This window comes from Acipenser ruthenus, chromosome 5 (assembly GCF_902713425.1).
Source record: "Acipenser ruthenus chromosome 5, fAciRut3.2 maternal haplotype, whole genome shotgun sequence".
Taxonomy (NCBI): Eukaryota; Metazoa; Chordata; class Actinopteri; order Acipenseriformes; family Acipenseridae; genus Acipenser; species Acipenser ruthenus.
Window position 1 is genome coordinate 63,065,133 of NC_081193.1, and position 14,165 is coordinate 63,079,297.

The 14,165-nt window shown below is 38.9% G+C and overlaps 1 protein-coding gene across 3 annotated transcripts in view; it reads left to right on the plus strand.

Annotated features, from left to right (window-relative positions):
* The first annotated feature begins 2,251 nt into the window (after window positions 1-2,251).
* Window positions 2,252-14,165, plus strand: part of LOC117403063 (fasciculation and elongation protein zeta-2-like) — an 88,538-nt gene continuing 76,624 nt past the window's right edge. The window contains exon 1 of one of the 3 annotated variants that reach the window (XM_059024358.1): window positions 2,252-2,688. In XM_059024358.1, coding sequence (XP_058880341.1) covers window positions 2,381-2,688 — 308 coding nt within the window. In that variant the 5' untranslated portion in view covers window positions 2,252-2,380. The remainder of the gene's footprint in view (window positions 2,689-14,165) is intronic. The other 2 variants (XM_034004943.3, XM_034004946.3) reach the window with 2 other exon arrangements.

A 14,165-nucleotide genomic window follows, 5' to 3' on the forward strand; every position in this document is an offset into this window, starting at 1 on the left:
CTGTTAGAATGCAGGATAAATATTATTGAAAGATCTCTAAGAAGCTAATTACAGAGAATATAAAATGTCCCCATTTTTATCTGAATCCCCCATTTAAAAAATATTAACAGTAGCTCACAAGGGACTTTGGGAACGCTCATATTTTTTGTGCTGACTTTGATAGACATCCTAGATTGCTGTAGCCAGTGCTGTTACATATCGCCTTTTCGGCAGTATATATTTTTTAATTGACAGCTAATCCATGGATACCTTTCATAATTTGAATTTTGGAAGTGGCAAGTATATCCCTTCCCTTCCTGTGTCAGTTTGGGTATTTGTGGTGTGTACCTCCATTTTTTCTGAGAAAGTTCTTCTTGAAAATTGATTTGTACCAAATCGACTACAATGTCTCTGTTGTGTTATGACATTTTTTTTGTAATTTGTAAAAAGCAATTTGAAATATTACAAACCTAGCATATTTATGCCCTGCCTCTGCTCACTAATGATTGGACAGCTGCAAAACCAGGGCAGATCTTTGACTTCCCTATTGGTTAAACTCCCAATTATGTTCCGCCTCTGCTCAGTCACGATTGGACACTTGCATAACAAGAGACAGATCTTTGACTCTCCTATTGGTTAAACCTACTAAAGACATTCAACTGTTTATGTCCCGCCTCCGCTCACTTATGATTGGACTGCCGTAGAGAAAATGCAGGTCTTCTCTGATTTTATTTTATATACAGTACAAAAATTAAATTCTGCACAATTAGATTGTAAAAAAAAAAAAAAATCTGCGATCAACTCTTTAGTTGATTAATAGGTCCTATTAATCTGTTAATCGGAGCAGCCCTAGTTTTTAAACAAACATATATACAAGATCAAGATACAGCAGGTACCTGGCATAACTTCAGTGTTATAAACAAATGGGGTGAATAGGAACAGCTTGTGTAACTGGCACCAATTATTAATTATCCTTTTTTTCATTAATCGAGGGTACATTTACCCATACAAACCAATGCCTTTGATTTACATGTGTGCCTGTGTGTACTGATCTGTGTAATGCCTTAATTTAAATACATATATTAATTTGTTTATAATTTGATGTCAGCCTGCCTCCAACCAGGTCCACAAGGTTGGGGAAGTCTGTCGCCGGTTCAACTTTTGTGTTTAGTTAATAAAACAGTTTTGGTCTATTTAGAAACACTGTTTCCTCACCTTTCTTCTACCATCGCTACAGTAACGTAAAACTACATCAAGGTATTATGTAGTGTATAAAGGAAAATGACTGCGGGACACTGACTCCAACTTTAAAGACCAACAAAGAACATCGTTGCTATCTATTTACATGCTAGGTGTTTATTAAAATATGTCATGTTTTTCTCTTCCTTTTACCATCCTTCCACCATGCATTACCTTGCCTTTTGTCATGCCTGGCTTTGTCTCCCTGTGCTTTCACTATATATTGTTTATGCTGTTTAAATTATTTTATTCTTCCAAAAGTTCGCCTTAGTCTCTATCTATGCACCCCTTCCTCCATAGTTTCTTCAAATATATTGATACACCCCTGCATGTTTGTGGTGTGAGGGTGGGGCATTTGTTGTCTGTTTTTTCCTCACTGAGACTGCTTGCTTACTGGATATCTTAACGTCTCTAAATAGATAACCATCTACTTTTCAAATAGGCAAATGCTTTTCATGAGCAATTTGTCTCACAGGAGCTGTGGTACCACAAAGTGATATTTATTTTATAGGTTGTAAAACTGTAGTAAATGTAGCAAAGTATAGTAAATACATAGTTTGATCAAGAGTAGCAGCTTAAATGGTTATGTTCTTAGTAGCATGTTGTGTATTCTGCTACAAGGTAAAGTTCTAACTGCACATTTCATCTGCATTTTAACTGTTTTGCACAGTAACTACTGGAAATTGAGACTGAAATACTATCCAGTATTAAATTACTAGGTCTCACAAACAGCTCTGTGGCAATAATTCAGCATTGACAATTGTAAAATGTGTTGTGGTTTTTGAATTGCAGGTCCATTGAGGGAGGTTGAGACCACTAAACTAATTTCACTTGCCACGTAATGTATTTATCACAGACCAGCTGGCCTCTGTATATGGTACATTTTTATAATATATAGTTTAAGCACATGTTAATCTAGATCAGGCCGCGCATCGAACGGGAGACAAACTCACAAATAATGAGCAAAAGAAGTCTATTGAAAATCTACAGTAGAAACGTGCTGTGGCGTTGCGCAGTAAAGCCAGGGCGCTGCCACGGTTGGCTGTGTTTGACGCCAGTGACACTACCTCCAGCTCCTGTACCGCCCCTTTGTTTGTAACAGTCTGAGCTGCGGGGAGGGCAGGCTAGAGATTGGAAATTGTCCTGTCTTCCTGCTGCAGTTATGGCGGCTCCGTTGGCTCAATTCGATGAGGACTGGCAGGACTTCTACGAATTCAAGCCGGTTTCTGGTTCCCAGAACCGACTTGACCAAATAAATTCGAATGTGGGAGAAGTCCGAGGCCTGCTGGAGGATTTTCCCGAACTCGACAACAGCTTCTCCGGAGAGATCGGCAGCTTTAAGTCCATGGAGGACTTGGTCAACGACTTCGATGAGAAATTAACTGTGTGTTTCCAAAACTACAGCACCAAGACCGAAAACATAGCCCCGATTAAACCAATTACAGAGGAAAACATCATGAAGGACGACGAGTGAGTATAAGGATAAACTATTTTTTATAAACAGTTTTGTATGTGCTGACTGTATTGACAGCTCTGGTTTGTTTGTCAGTTTTACACACTGCAAAAGTCAGCGTCCATAACCAACTCCCTGCCCTGTTGTAGTTACTGCCGAGGATGCATTTGTTTCCGTACGACTCGAGGTATACTGGTACAGTATACAAATGCATTTGCTTATTATTCTTTCTGCTTTTGTGACATTAAAATTGGTATGTATAAATTATTTAACTCGAGTTAGAAGCTGCAATGCATGTTTAGAATTCTGTGACATTACTGTACAGTACAAGTAGTGGTAATGTCTAAGCTGGGTACAGGTAAACTTTGCTGTGTAATTCTTTGTTATGCAATACTACTTATAACCAGGAAAGGGCACTAGGTTGTTTTTTTTTTTTTTGCTTACGTTTATTCTGTATGTAGTTTGCGCTGTACTGCAGGCCTCTATTTGAATACAGTATCCTTCAGTGGCTGTTTGGACCATTCCTGACAAAAAGGTATGTCTACTGCTGTGCGGTCCAGTGGTTAAAGAAAAGGGCTTGTAACCAGGAGGAACCCGGTTCAAATCCCACCTCAGCCACTGACTCATTGTGTGACCCTGAGCAAGTCACTTAACCTCCTTGTGCCCCATCTTTCGGGTGAGATGTAATTGTAAGTGACTCTGCAGCTGATGCATAGGTCACACACCCTAGTAAGTCGCCTTGGATAAAGGTGTCTGCTAAATAAACAAATAATAATAATAACACTAGTACTCTATGATAATTTCTAGATAACATTTAAAACATGTAGTCAGTGGTGACTGACAAAGACATATGCTATTGATCCTGTTAAACAGCTACCTTATTGACTTGCACAGTGCATAATAATGGTGGCAAGCAAACACCAAATCAGTTGTGTGTTGCGGAGTGAAGAAAATGCTGTTTTACTCCAAAACCATCCCCAGAGGCTTTTTATACCTTTATTGTTGAGAAAGGTTTAAGGTAAAGCAAAAGGTATAAATTACTTATTTGTTTTTAAAGTAAACCAGTATTGTAATATAACATCATGATTATTGAAATGACAGAACAGGTTTTATCATAGCAATTTTGCGACATTAAATCAAGAATAAATATTGATTTAACAGTGTGGTAGTTCTAAAATGCAGAACTTGTTTTGCAGAGGGTGAAAGAAAACGAGAAGCAGCTAAAGTGTACTGTACGTTGGTCGTAACATTTAGTGTTTTCCTTTTCTTACTCAGTTTCTACTTAAATGCTCCCTTACACAGAAACTATGTTTTAAAGGTCCATGTCACTTAGTACAAGGTTTGTGGGAAACATCTGACACTTGACTTACAGGTCAAGGTCATGGAACACCAAGACAATCCAGTATTATATTTTCATGACTGCAGGAGAACTGATGATCCAATATGGATAAACTTCAAAAGTTAGGAAAAAACTTGTTTCCTAGTGCATTTTAAATAAATCTGTGAAATACAAAGTAGGCCTACAACGGTGTTATAGGTCATGAAACTGATGCACTGATTTGGATAATTTCTTTGTACAAATAACATTTTATGCACAAATTTGATTGCTATACATTTAAGGCAATCTGCTAAATGTAAAATGTCATGTCCACCAGTTTTCGCAAAATCAGTAAAAATGATGTAAGTCTATTTGTTGTAGGCTCTACATAAACTACAGTGCTCCCTCGCTATAATGCTTTCGGTTGTAAGGTGCTTCGGCTATAAAGTGCCTATATTATGTCCCCTGTTTGTTTGTTTGTTTTTATTTATTTATTTATTTATTTCTTTATTAATTACATTGAACCTCTCAAGATTGCTTGTGTAAATACAGTTCGGTCAGTACTTACCAGTCTCGTATGTATAGTTTCCACAGTATAAAACTAACACAGTTTTTTCGAGTGCTATGATAAAATGTCATCCAAAACGAAAGGCTTACACTGTCCAGGAAAAGCTGGAGGCCATTAACAGATTAAAGACAGGGAAACCTCAAATTAAAGTTTCTCGAGATCTTGGTGTTATGGGGAGAACTCTGCGAGGGTGGATGAAAGATGAAATTAAGTTGCACAGTTTTGTCGACCTAAGTATCCAGTGATGATGGACTGAACAGAAAGAAAACCTGTTTGGCATCCGAATCGGAGATCGAAGAGGCAACGTATGTCTGGTTTAAACAGCAGCATATTCAAGGCGTTCTAATTTCAAGTTCTCTGGTTAAAGCAAAAGCAGAATCTCTAGCAGTCATGATAGCAGTACCGCAAGGAGTTGAGTGTGAATTTATGGCAAGTGATGGATGGCTTTGGCGGTGGCAGAAACGGCATGGTGTTAGGCAACTGACAATTTTAGGTGAACAGCGATCAGTGGATGCCGTTGCTGTATCTACCTACTTGCCTGCACTGAAAAAACTAATTGCGGATGGAAGATTTGTTGAGGAATAAATATACAACACTGATGAGACAGGGCTGTTTTGGAAGCTGCTCCCAGATAAGACACTAGATAACAGATGTGACAGCAGATAAAAGTGGAAGTCATAAATTGCCCCTACTTGTCATAGGGAAATCCGCTAACCCTCAAGCACTGAAGCATGTAAACCGTGAAAATCTGCCAGTGATCGATAGAACAACTCTCAATGCATGGATGACATCAGACCTCATGAGAGTGGTTTTTCAATCACTTCATGCCAGAAGTGAAGTACATGGGTCAGCAAACACTTCTGTTAAAAGCTGTCCTGCTGATGGACAATTGTGCTGCGCATCCTCCTGCAGAAGTGATGCAGACTAGGGATGGAAACATCAGAGTTGCTTTTCTGCCTCCAAACACCACGTCAAAACTCCAGCCTATGAATATGGGCGTCATCTGCAATCTCAAGAGTGTGTATCGACGAGAATTCCTCTGCAAGATTGTCATGCATGACAGAGTCTCCCTCCTTGACTTCCTTGAGTCATTCAGTGTGAAAGATATGATCTACTGATTGCCGATTTATGGAATGCTGAAACAATTGAAAAGTGCTTTGTGAAGGGATTGGGAGATGCCTTCTCTGACTCGCCACTGGCTCTCTCGTCCCAAGAGCCAGAAGAGGGCGACATAGTCAATCACACTGCGCTAGTCAGAGCTCTGCAAACTGGGAGAAACTGCAAGCTCCCTGGGCACAGCCACGGAATTGTTCAGCGTCTGGGTTCATGTTGATTATGCAGAACCAGTGAGTGAAGAACTTAGTGACGTAAACATTGTGAACTTGGTACTGCAGAGAGAAGAGCCCAAAGACAGAGTGTGTGTCTGATGACGATGCACCACAGGATGTAAAGCATTGCTGTGGTTTGAAACTCAGGATGCGTCAGAAATCGGCCCTTTTGAAGTGTTGAACTTAGAGCCTCATTAACACCGCAGAACAAATTCCGGAAAAAAGTAGAAACAGCAAAAAAAAATCACAAGTTATTTTAAGTAAGTTCTGTCATAGATCATGCTTTTTTTCCCCCTCACATTATCAATTTGTACACTATAACCTGGGCAGACACATACACAAACCGACAGAGAGGTAGATCGATAGATACAGTATAGCAATTCAATTATTGCTTGTCATTTATATTCTCTCTCTTGACTGAAATGTCTTTTATATATTTAGTTATTTAATCTAGTTTGTGTGTTAATTGTTCATACAGTATTAACTTTTGTGAGCTGTTGTCTATTGTTGAATTATTTGCTTTTATAGTCCTTTTTTTTGCGCAACTCTGTTATATTAGCTGAAAAAAAAAAGTCATTTATTTATTATAGTTAATTGTAAGTGTAAATTGTTCATACAGTATTAACTGACTTCTGTCACTTATATGAAATGCTATTGCAAGTCAATGATTGGTGTACACGCATTTCCTACAAAGCAACTCAGGGCTACATTAAAAATGTTGTTGTTTATATTTCATTTAATTGTATGTACACATGTGATGTTGCCACAATGGAGGCCTACTATAATTGTATGTTATGTATTGTTATTTCACCAAATACAGTAAAGTAATTTAGCCCATGACCCCCCCCCCCCCCCCCCCCCCCCCCCCCGGATATAACGCTCTTCAGTTATAATGAAGGAGCACTGTAATACACTATTTTAGTTTTTTAATGTGTATTATGACCATTGAAACATACACATATAACACTTGACTTAGAAGTGAGCTAATAACCTAATAGGACTATGAACTTGATCCAGACATTGATACAGACACATAAAAAAAGTTTGGGTACGAGAAAAGGCCAGTCAGCCCATCAAGGCTCGTTTCCACTGCCTGGCGCTACAGGCTTTGGCTGCCCACTGCTACCCGCCAAAGTCAAAACAGCGTTTCGGTGCTTTTTCCAAACCTGGCCAACCTCTGAAATTCTTGCCGCCCGTCAGATCTCACCAGGGGATTGTGGGATCGTATTGTGTTTTGTTTTAACTGCCTTCCTGCTTTGGAACACTGCTGCCAGCCTGCCCAACCAAGATGGCCACCAACATTCTAAAAGAGGCTGACTTGCAAAAAAAGCTACTCTCTTCCTGTCCTGTCTTCTCCCTGTCCCTATTGCACATTGTCACTAAATTTGCACCTATAAGTATATTATAATAAGGTCAGTGTTTCTACATATGCAACTATAATGTATGAATTACTGTTTTTTCTCAAATGTCCGATTTCTCACATAAATGCATTAAAAATGTTTTTTTCTTATTACCTTAAATATTGTAGAAATATCTGAAGTAGGAAAATAACATGTTATGCATATTAATGCTTTTTTTCAAATTTACTGTTTACTCCTTATGCAAATGTTTGACAATGATTTAATATTTCATATTGACGTTTTATTTCTTTAGCATTAACTACTTCAGTGTAGGAATAAACATTTTTATGTTTAGCGTTTGGTAATTATTATTCTTATTATTCATTATTTGGCTGACATTTCCCGTGTAAACTTACTTGTCACTGTTTGTAGATTAACTTTGTGTGGTAAAGTTCAAAGCAAGGGGCTGGGCATAGCGCTGGTTGATCTGAGCAGGTTTTGCGTAGAAGACTGTCTGCTTTCTCCCAGACTTTTTAGGTCTCTGATCTGAACATCCTCTCTTTCTGTCAGAGTAGACTTTACAGTCAAGCTTTGATTTTTCATGCTGTCCCAGGAGATGTCTCCCTAACAGTCTAGCAGGCACTCCTGGCATTTCCATCACTGGGGCTGGTACTGCGTTATTTGCTGTAACCCTGTTCAGGAGCCTCTGCACAATCTTCTCTCTGAACTCTACACCTGTGGTATTTGCATTTTGTGCTTTTCTTAAATGCTACCTCCTTTGCATGGTGATATACGCGGTGGTACCATTTGACAGAGCGCTGCTGAAAGCTGTAATAAGAGCAGAGTTGGTCAGCTCTGTCTACGCCTCCCATGTATCGATTATAATCCTCAACACTCTGGTTTTTGGATTACTCAAAATTCTTCTGGTCCTTGTTGCGGATTCTCTTTGAAGTCACTGATGTGTCGTGCACGGTAGAAAGCAAAAGTAACTGTTTGCGCATCTTTGAAACTTGGAGCTAAAAAAGACCCTTTCTCCAAAACACAACGGGGGATATCCCGGCTTCATTTTATTATTTTTGAATTCCTGTGGCATGCCTTTTCGATTTACTTTGACAGTGCCACACGCGGCAGTGTTTTTTTTCATGCAGTGTCTCAAAGAGAGCAGGGGAAGTGTAAAAGTTGTCAGTGTAAACTGCATGGCCCTCCTAGCAGTTTTGCAGTGTTCAGCCGCTGCATGACTACACTGTAACCAATTCCCACATCTTTATCATAGGAATATGCTCCTCCGGTGTACACATCCCATGCATAAGTATAGTTTGTGTGCGAGTCAGCGAGGACAACATTTAATTCCAAAACGGTGACTGTTTGGAATGAACTGCCGAAAAAAGGGGTCGTCCACGGAAAGATATTATTGACTCATCCACAGTCAAATCTCGGAAGGGATAATACTCTCTGGAAATTTTCAATTAGTTTATCCAGAAGGGGGCGGACTTTAAACAGGGGGTCGTAACCTGCCTGAGATCTCTCAGTTCTCAGGTTGTTGTCAGCGAAATGCAGAACAGGACTTAATCTCATAGCGTTTTCTGGACAACACTTTCAAAAAATTAGGTGTCCAGGTAATTAACTGAACATTAGTACTCCAGTAATCAGAAATGTGTGGCTTTACGACTAGACCCATTGTAATTTGGAGTCCTATAAATATTTCAATTTCATGTCGATTGGTAGGTTTCCAGTCGTGAAAGCAGAAATGGGGGGGGCTAGCACACCGGTTTGTTTCTGTCACCATCAACTCAATCAAATCAGGGGTGAACATACTAATATAATAATCATATGGGTCAGCACTACTCCATACTCTTGTTGGCCCAGATTGTGACAGACTGAATTATTGTTTTCCAGTAGGTTTGACCCACCCAGCGCTCTCTCTCTCCCTGACTGTCATTTTGTGCCACTCCCCTTGATGAGCCTCTTCTTCTGTCAGTGTCAGCCTGGCTGTCTCCTCCCTTGCTGTCACTAGCTCCTCCGAGTCTGATCTTTCCATTTCCTCACCCTCGTTTACATCTTCCAGCCCTGCTACATCTTCCTCAGTAAGTCCCTCAAATTACTCATCGCTGTCGCTATCCCAGTTAAACCAAAACAAATCTCTGTTCTCTCATGTCTCTGTCTCTTTCCATTTTTCAATTGCCTACTACAACTCTCATCTTTCAGATCATGACATTGCGATATATGCTCTCCAAACACAATGCAAATGAGACTTTATTACTTTGACGTGTATTTTTTATGAATGTGCAACATTTTACCTAGCAACAAGCATTTGACTGGACAGAAAATGAAAAAAATAGCGATCGTGTTTCTGGCGACTAGACTCTCCGCAGGCAGTATAGAATACTCAGCGTGTGGGCGACTTTAGTCGCCGCAGGCAGTGAGAGAGTTAAAGAAACCGGCAGTAGAACAAAGCAGTCCGAGCAGTAGAAGCAGAAATTGAAAGAGCGTTCATTGCTATTTTCATTATGGCACTACATACTACGGCTGCTACTAGGGTTGTCGGGTTAACCTGAAAACTGAAATCGATAATTGAAAAATATCAATTTTCCATTTTATCGTTGCAGCCCTAGCTGCTACGATTAAATCGAAAATCGATTTTTTGATCGATTCCATTCCTCATTATATACGTCGCTATAAATACTAGATAATCGATTCAATAATTACATTTTTGTATCGCACATAGTTAAATAAATAATAACTGCTAAGAAATAAATAATAACGTTATTTAAGTTTATCAACAAAACTGCACTGAACGCCCTGCCTTGTTATTTACAGTATTTCTGCCACAGACAAGAAGTGGGCGTGCTCTTCTTTTCCTGCTCGTTTTAACTAGCATCTGATTTTGGAGTAACGCTCAGCTTGACCTGTAGCGAGTCTGCATGTTGTGGTAAATAAATCAATGGATTATTATTTATTATTATTATTATTATTATTATTATTATTATTATTATTATTATTATTATTATGATTATGTTTTAGTCAGGGATTTCTGCATTGTGTATTTCACAGATCGTGAAGGTTAGGTGGTACAGTGTTAACAAGATGCAATGCGTGATGCTGCAAAAAAAGAGTTTTCATAAACTTGTGTCTAGTTTTATAGATTGCATTACATTTTTTTCTCCTCGTCAGCAGACGTGCTGGCAGTGCCAAGGTTGGCTCCTCCAACCACAACAAATCCCCGGAGGTCAGCAGCAAACTACCCCCAGGGCAGGCATCTCCCGGCAATAGCGCTCAGGCATCCCCGGGCGGTGTCGTGGAGGCATCCCCGGGCGGTGACTTGAAGGTATCCCTGTGCGGTGTGGGACAGGAAACCCCAGGTGGTGGTGGTGGGAGCGGCAGGCAGTCCTCCCATTGCGGTGGAGGTCCTCTAGCGGTTGAGGTACAGGCAGCAGGTAGTCTAGGAACCATAAAACATTTAGAGAGAAGCATTTCTAATGTTTTTTTCTGTATGCCATTCAGGCCCTGGGACCAAAAATGTGGTCATGTCATTGGATTTGCACAAATAGATTTTACTTCAATACAGAAAACAAATCGGTACTCCAAAGGGGAAGATGGTCATTTCAAGAGCAATCTTTGTTAGTAAGCAAGGGTTAAAATGGGGTGGGGGGTGCTGATAATTTGGTCTGAAGGAGTGAAAACATTGCTGCAGCACATAATGATGGTTCTGCCTTAGCCGTTCAGGTGCATTTTACAGTGTTATGCCTACAGTGAGGTTTTGCATCACCCCGTAATAATACTGCAGCTAGATGAAGTATTTAAACAAAGGCCTTTGTCAACAGTATCAATCTGTTTTTCTGACACAGTCTGAAACTTCCACTGACATCTACCGAGATTTATAATGTACAGTATTCAGAGTCCATTACAATACACGCAAACAGCACTGGGTAGTCTTAAGAGTTACACTCCTACTCTAAAGATCTGTAAAAACTGATTTATTATTAGTCTCAAATGGCATTGCAGTATTCAGAGTTTAATTTTTTTTATGGAAAAGAAACCAGACACACTAGATCTAAGGACAAGACAAAACTCTGCCCTCAAAGTATTGGGACAGACAAATAAAAATCCAGCCCCTTTTTACCCCCTCAGTCACCCTACTCACTAAATGCCCCTAAATAATAGTCTCCCATAATAAATATTGATTATTATTTTAATATCATTGCTGTTAAGTAAAAGCTTGTGCACAACAATTGAATGTGAAGGGTAATTAACTGTAATATAGCTTTCCGCGTGGTACTGTAGGAGTACTAGCATAAGATTGTTTTATCTAGAGATGTACAAACTGGTTCCTTTGAAACCGGGTACTCCGTTCCTGCTTTGGAACCGACGAACCCGATACAAGTATCAAGAATCCGGTTTCAGTGAGTACTGTTTTGCTTTTAATAAAACTGATTATTAAAAACATAAAACAATTAATTATCAAAGACTTAATTTCTGTCAGATACATTTGATAACCTATAATGGATACGTTCAAAAAAAAAAAACAACACTTAGCTAGACTGTATATTTGCATATTGTTGTTGTTGTTTTGGACTACTGTCTGATCACAGCTGTGATGTTTAGTTTTACTTATTTTTTGCTCTGGGATTGTTGTGGTCTTTTTAATGTTTTTTTTATGCTGTAGCACTAGTGCGTGTTTATATGTATATAAGATGACAACCCCCAACACCCCTCTGCTCACACATTAACATACAAACATGTTTTTCTAAATAGTTTGGGAACTGGAATCATACTCAAAATACCCGGTTCCAATGACAGATACCTGATTCCAAAAATCTCCTCAAATGCACATTAGTTTTATCTGCTGTGAGCTCCACTGATTGTACTTACATCGACTAGATGTAGCCATCAATTGGGAAACGCAGACCAGTTTGAAAAATACATCATAAAAAAACCATAAAAAACTGTATTATACACAGGTTTAACAGTTCATTTTGAAACTCTAAAGCAATACAAACTATATACAGTCAGTTTACTGTAATGTACACAATTTATTTACACGTTCTTTGCCAGGAATACAAGCTCGTCGACCTGCTCTGGATCCAAGGCCGCGTGCTTTTTGTTTACAACGAACACACAGAGGGCGCGTACTTGCAAAACATTTTCAAAACTGATTCGCTGGTAGGATGGGACCAGCAAATCGGATGCTAGTTAACACGAGCAGGAAAAGAAGAGCACACCCGCTGCTTGTCTTTGGCAGAAATACTGTAAATAGCAAGGCAGGGCGTTCGGTGCAGTATTGTTGATAAACTTGAATAATGTTATTAACTATGCGCATTACAAAAATTAATTATTTAATCGATTATACAGTATTTATATCAATGTATGTAACAAGGAATGGAATTGGTTTAAAAATCGATTTTCGATTTAATCGTAGCAGCCCTATTATTCATATATAATTATAGACCACTGCACTGCACCTCTTCCTATAGAAATTCCCCCTTAAAGTAATGTACTTTAGTCTGTAAAGGACCTCCAATTTATCGTCATCATTTATCATACTACAGACTTCCAACACATATTAACTGTTATAGGCCTACTTCATGTTCAGATACCTACAGTATACAGTGAATTGGAAAAGTTCATAAGGTGCATGTCAGCATTAGGTCATCATGTTTGTATTGCTTTATTTTGTAGGTTTTGTATGGAGTTAAAGGCAGTTATTTGTGCTTTGCTAGGATCATTTTAAATTAATTTTTTATTTTTTTATTTTTAGTAGTGCCTTTTAAGATGTTAAATCAGTTATATATTTTTTAAAACATAAACAGTATCTCTGATAAAATGTGGCATATTGGCTAAAGCACAGTATACTTCAGTACCTTTCCCTTTTTCTGAAACATACACAGTAACTTTTATGTAAATAAAACTAGGATGGTTGATTGCCTCCTTTTGAACCTCTCCCACAATGTTCTGCCAAAAGAACTTAATCTTGAAAGGCCAGAGTTACTGCTGTTGCTAGTTATGGGCATTTTCTGAACACTAATATCAGACTACCAATTGTGACAAATTGTGTTGTGATTTTGATTGTTGTCCACCAAAACATGAATATGACTACTAAACAGTTTTTACTTGCAACATTCTTTATCCAGATTCTAATGTGGGCTTCTTAGATGTGAGGTTAATGCACTGACCTGAAACCACTCCATTCTATTTAGCCTGAAAGAGCCTTTTTCTGACATTTTCATATGCGTGTCTGGGAATTGATTCAAAAGTTTGGATGTCCTCACAGTGTGGCTACCAGCAGTTGTTGTGACTGTAGAAAGAGTTGACTAAAAGAAGGAAACAACAGGAAGCAGGAGGAGCAATCGGAATGCAAGCCCCAAACCATGACAACTGCAATGAAGTGGGCTGAATGTAAGAGGCATAGCAGTTATGCCAGTTACCAATGCGATAGTTGAGTCAGAGGCTGCAGGACGTCTGCAAAATCATGCCGTTTGCCCAGTATTTTACTGTTGGCCTGTTTCTGTGCATACATGAAAACAGCTCTTTTGGGGCTAGACAATAGACACTTTTGTGGGCAGTCCTATAGAACACAGACTGAATAGAAATTGTGACAATTTTTTTTTCTCATTCTCTAATACAGGCAACTTTTTTTTTTTTTTGCCAAATTAATATACTGTAAATTTGAAGCTGAAGTGCCTTTTAATGAAATATCCTAGTGAGGGCAGCTTGTATGAATTTCCAGATCTACCACTTCTACAACTACTACTAGCACCTACTTATTTTTAATGAACTGCCTTTTATTTGTTTTTTAGGATTCATCAATTGTCTGTAACTGTTTTTGCAAAAAAGCCTGACCTCCAGTCCCACGGCAAGATTGCAACACGTAGTAAACATTGAAGGTCATTTTCTTGCCTGTCTCAGGGTGTTTTTCTCATGTCCCAGTTTGCAGGGCTTACGT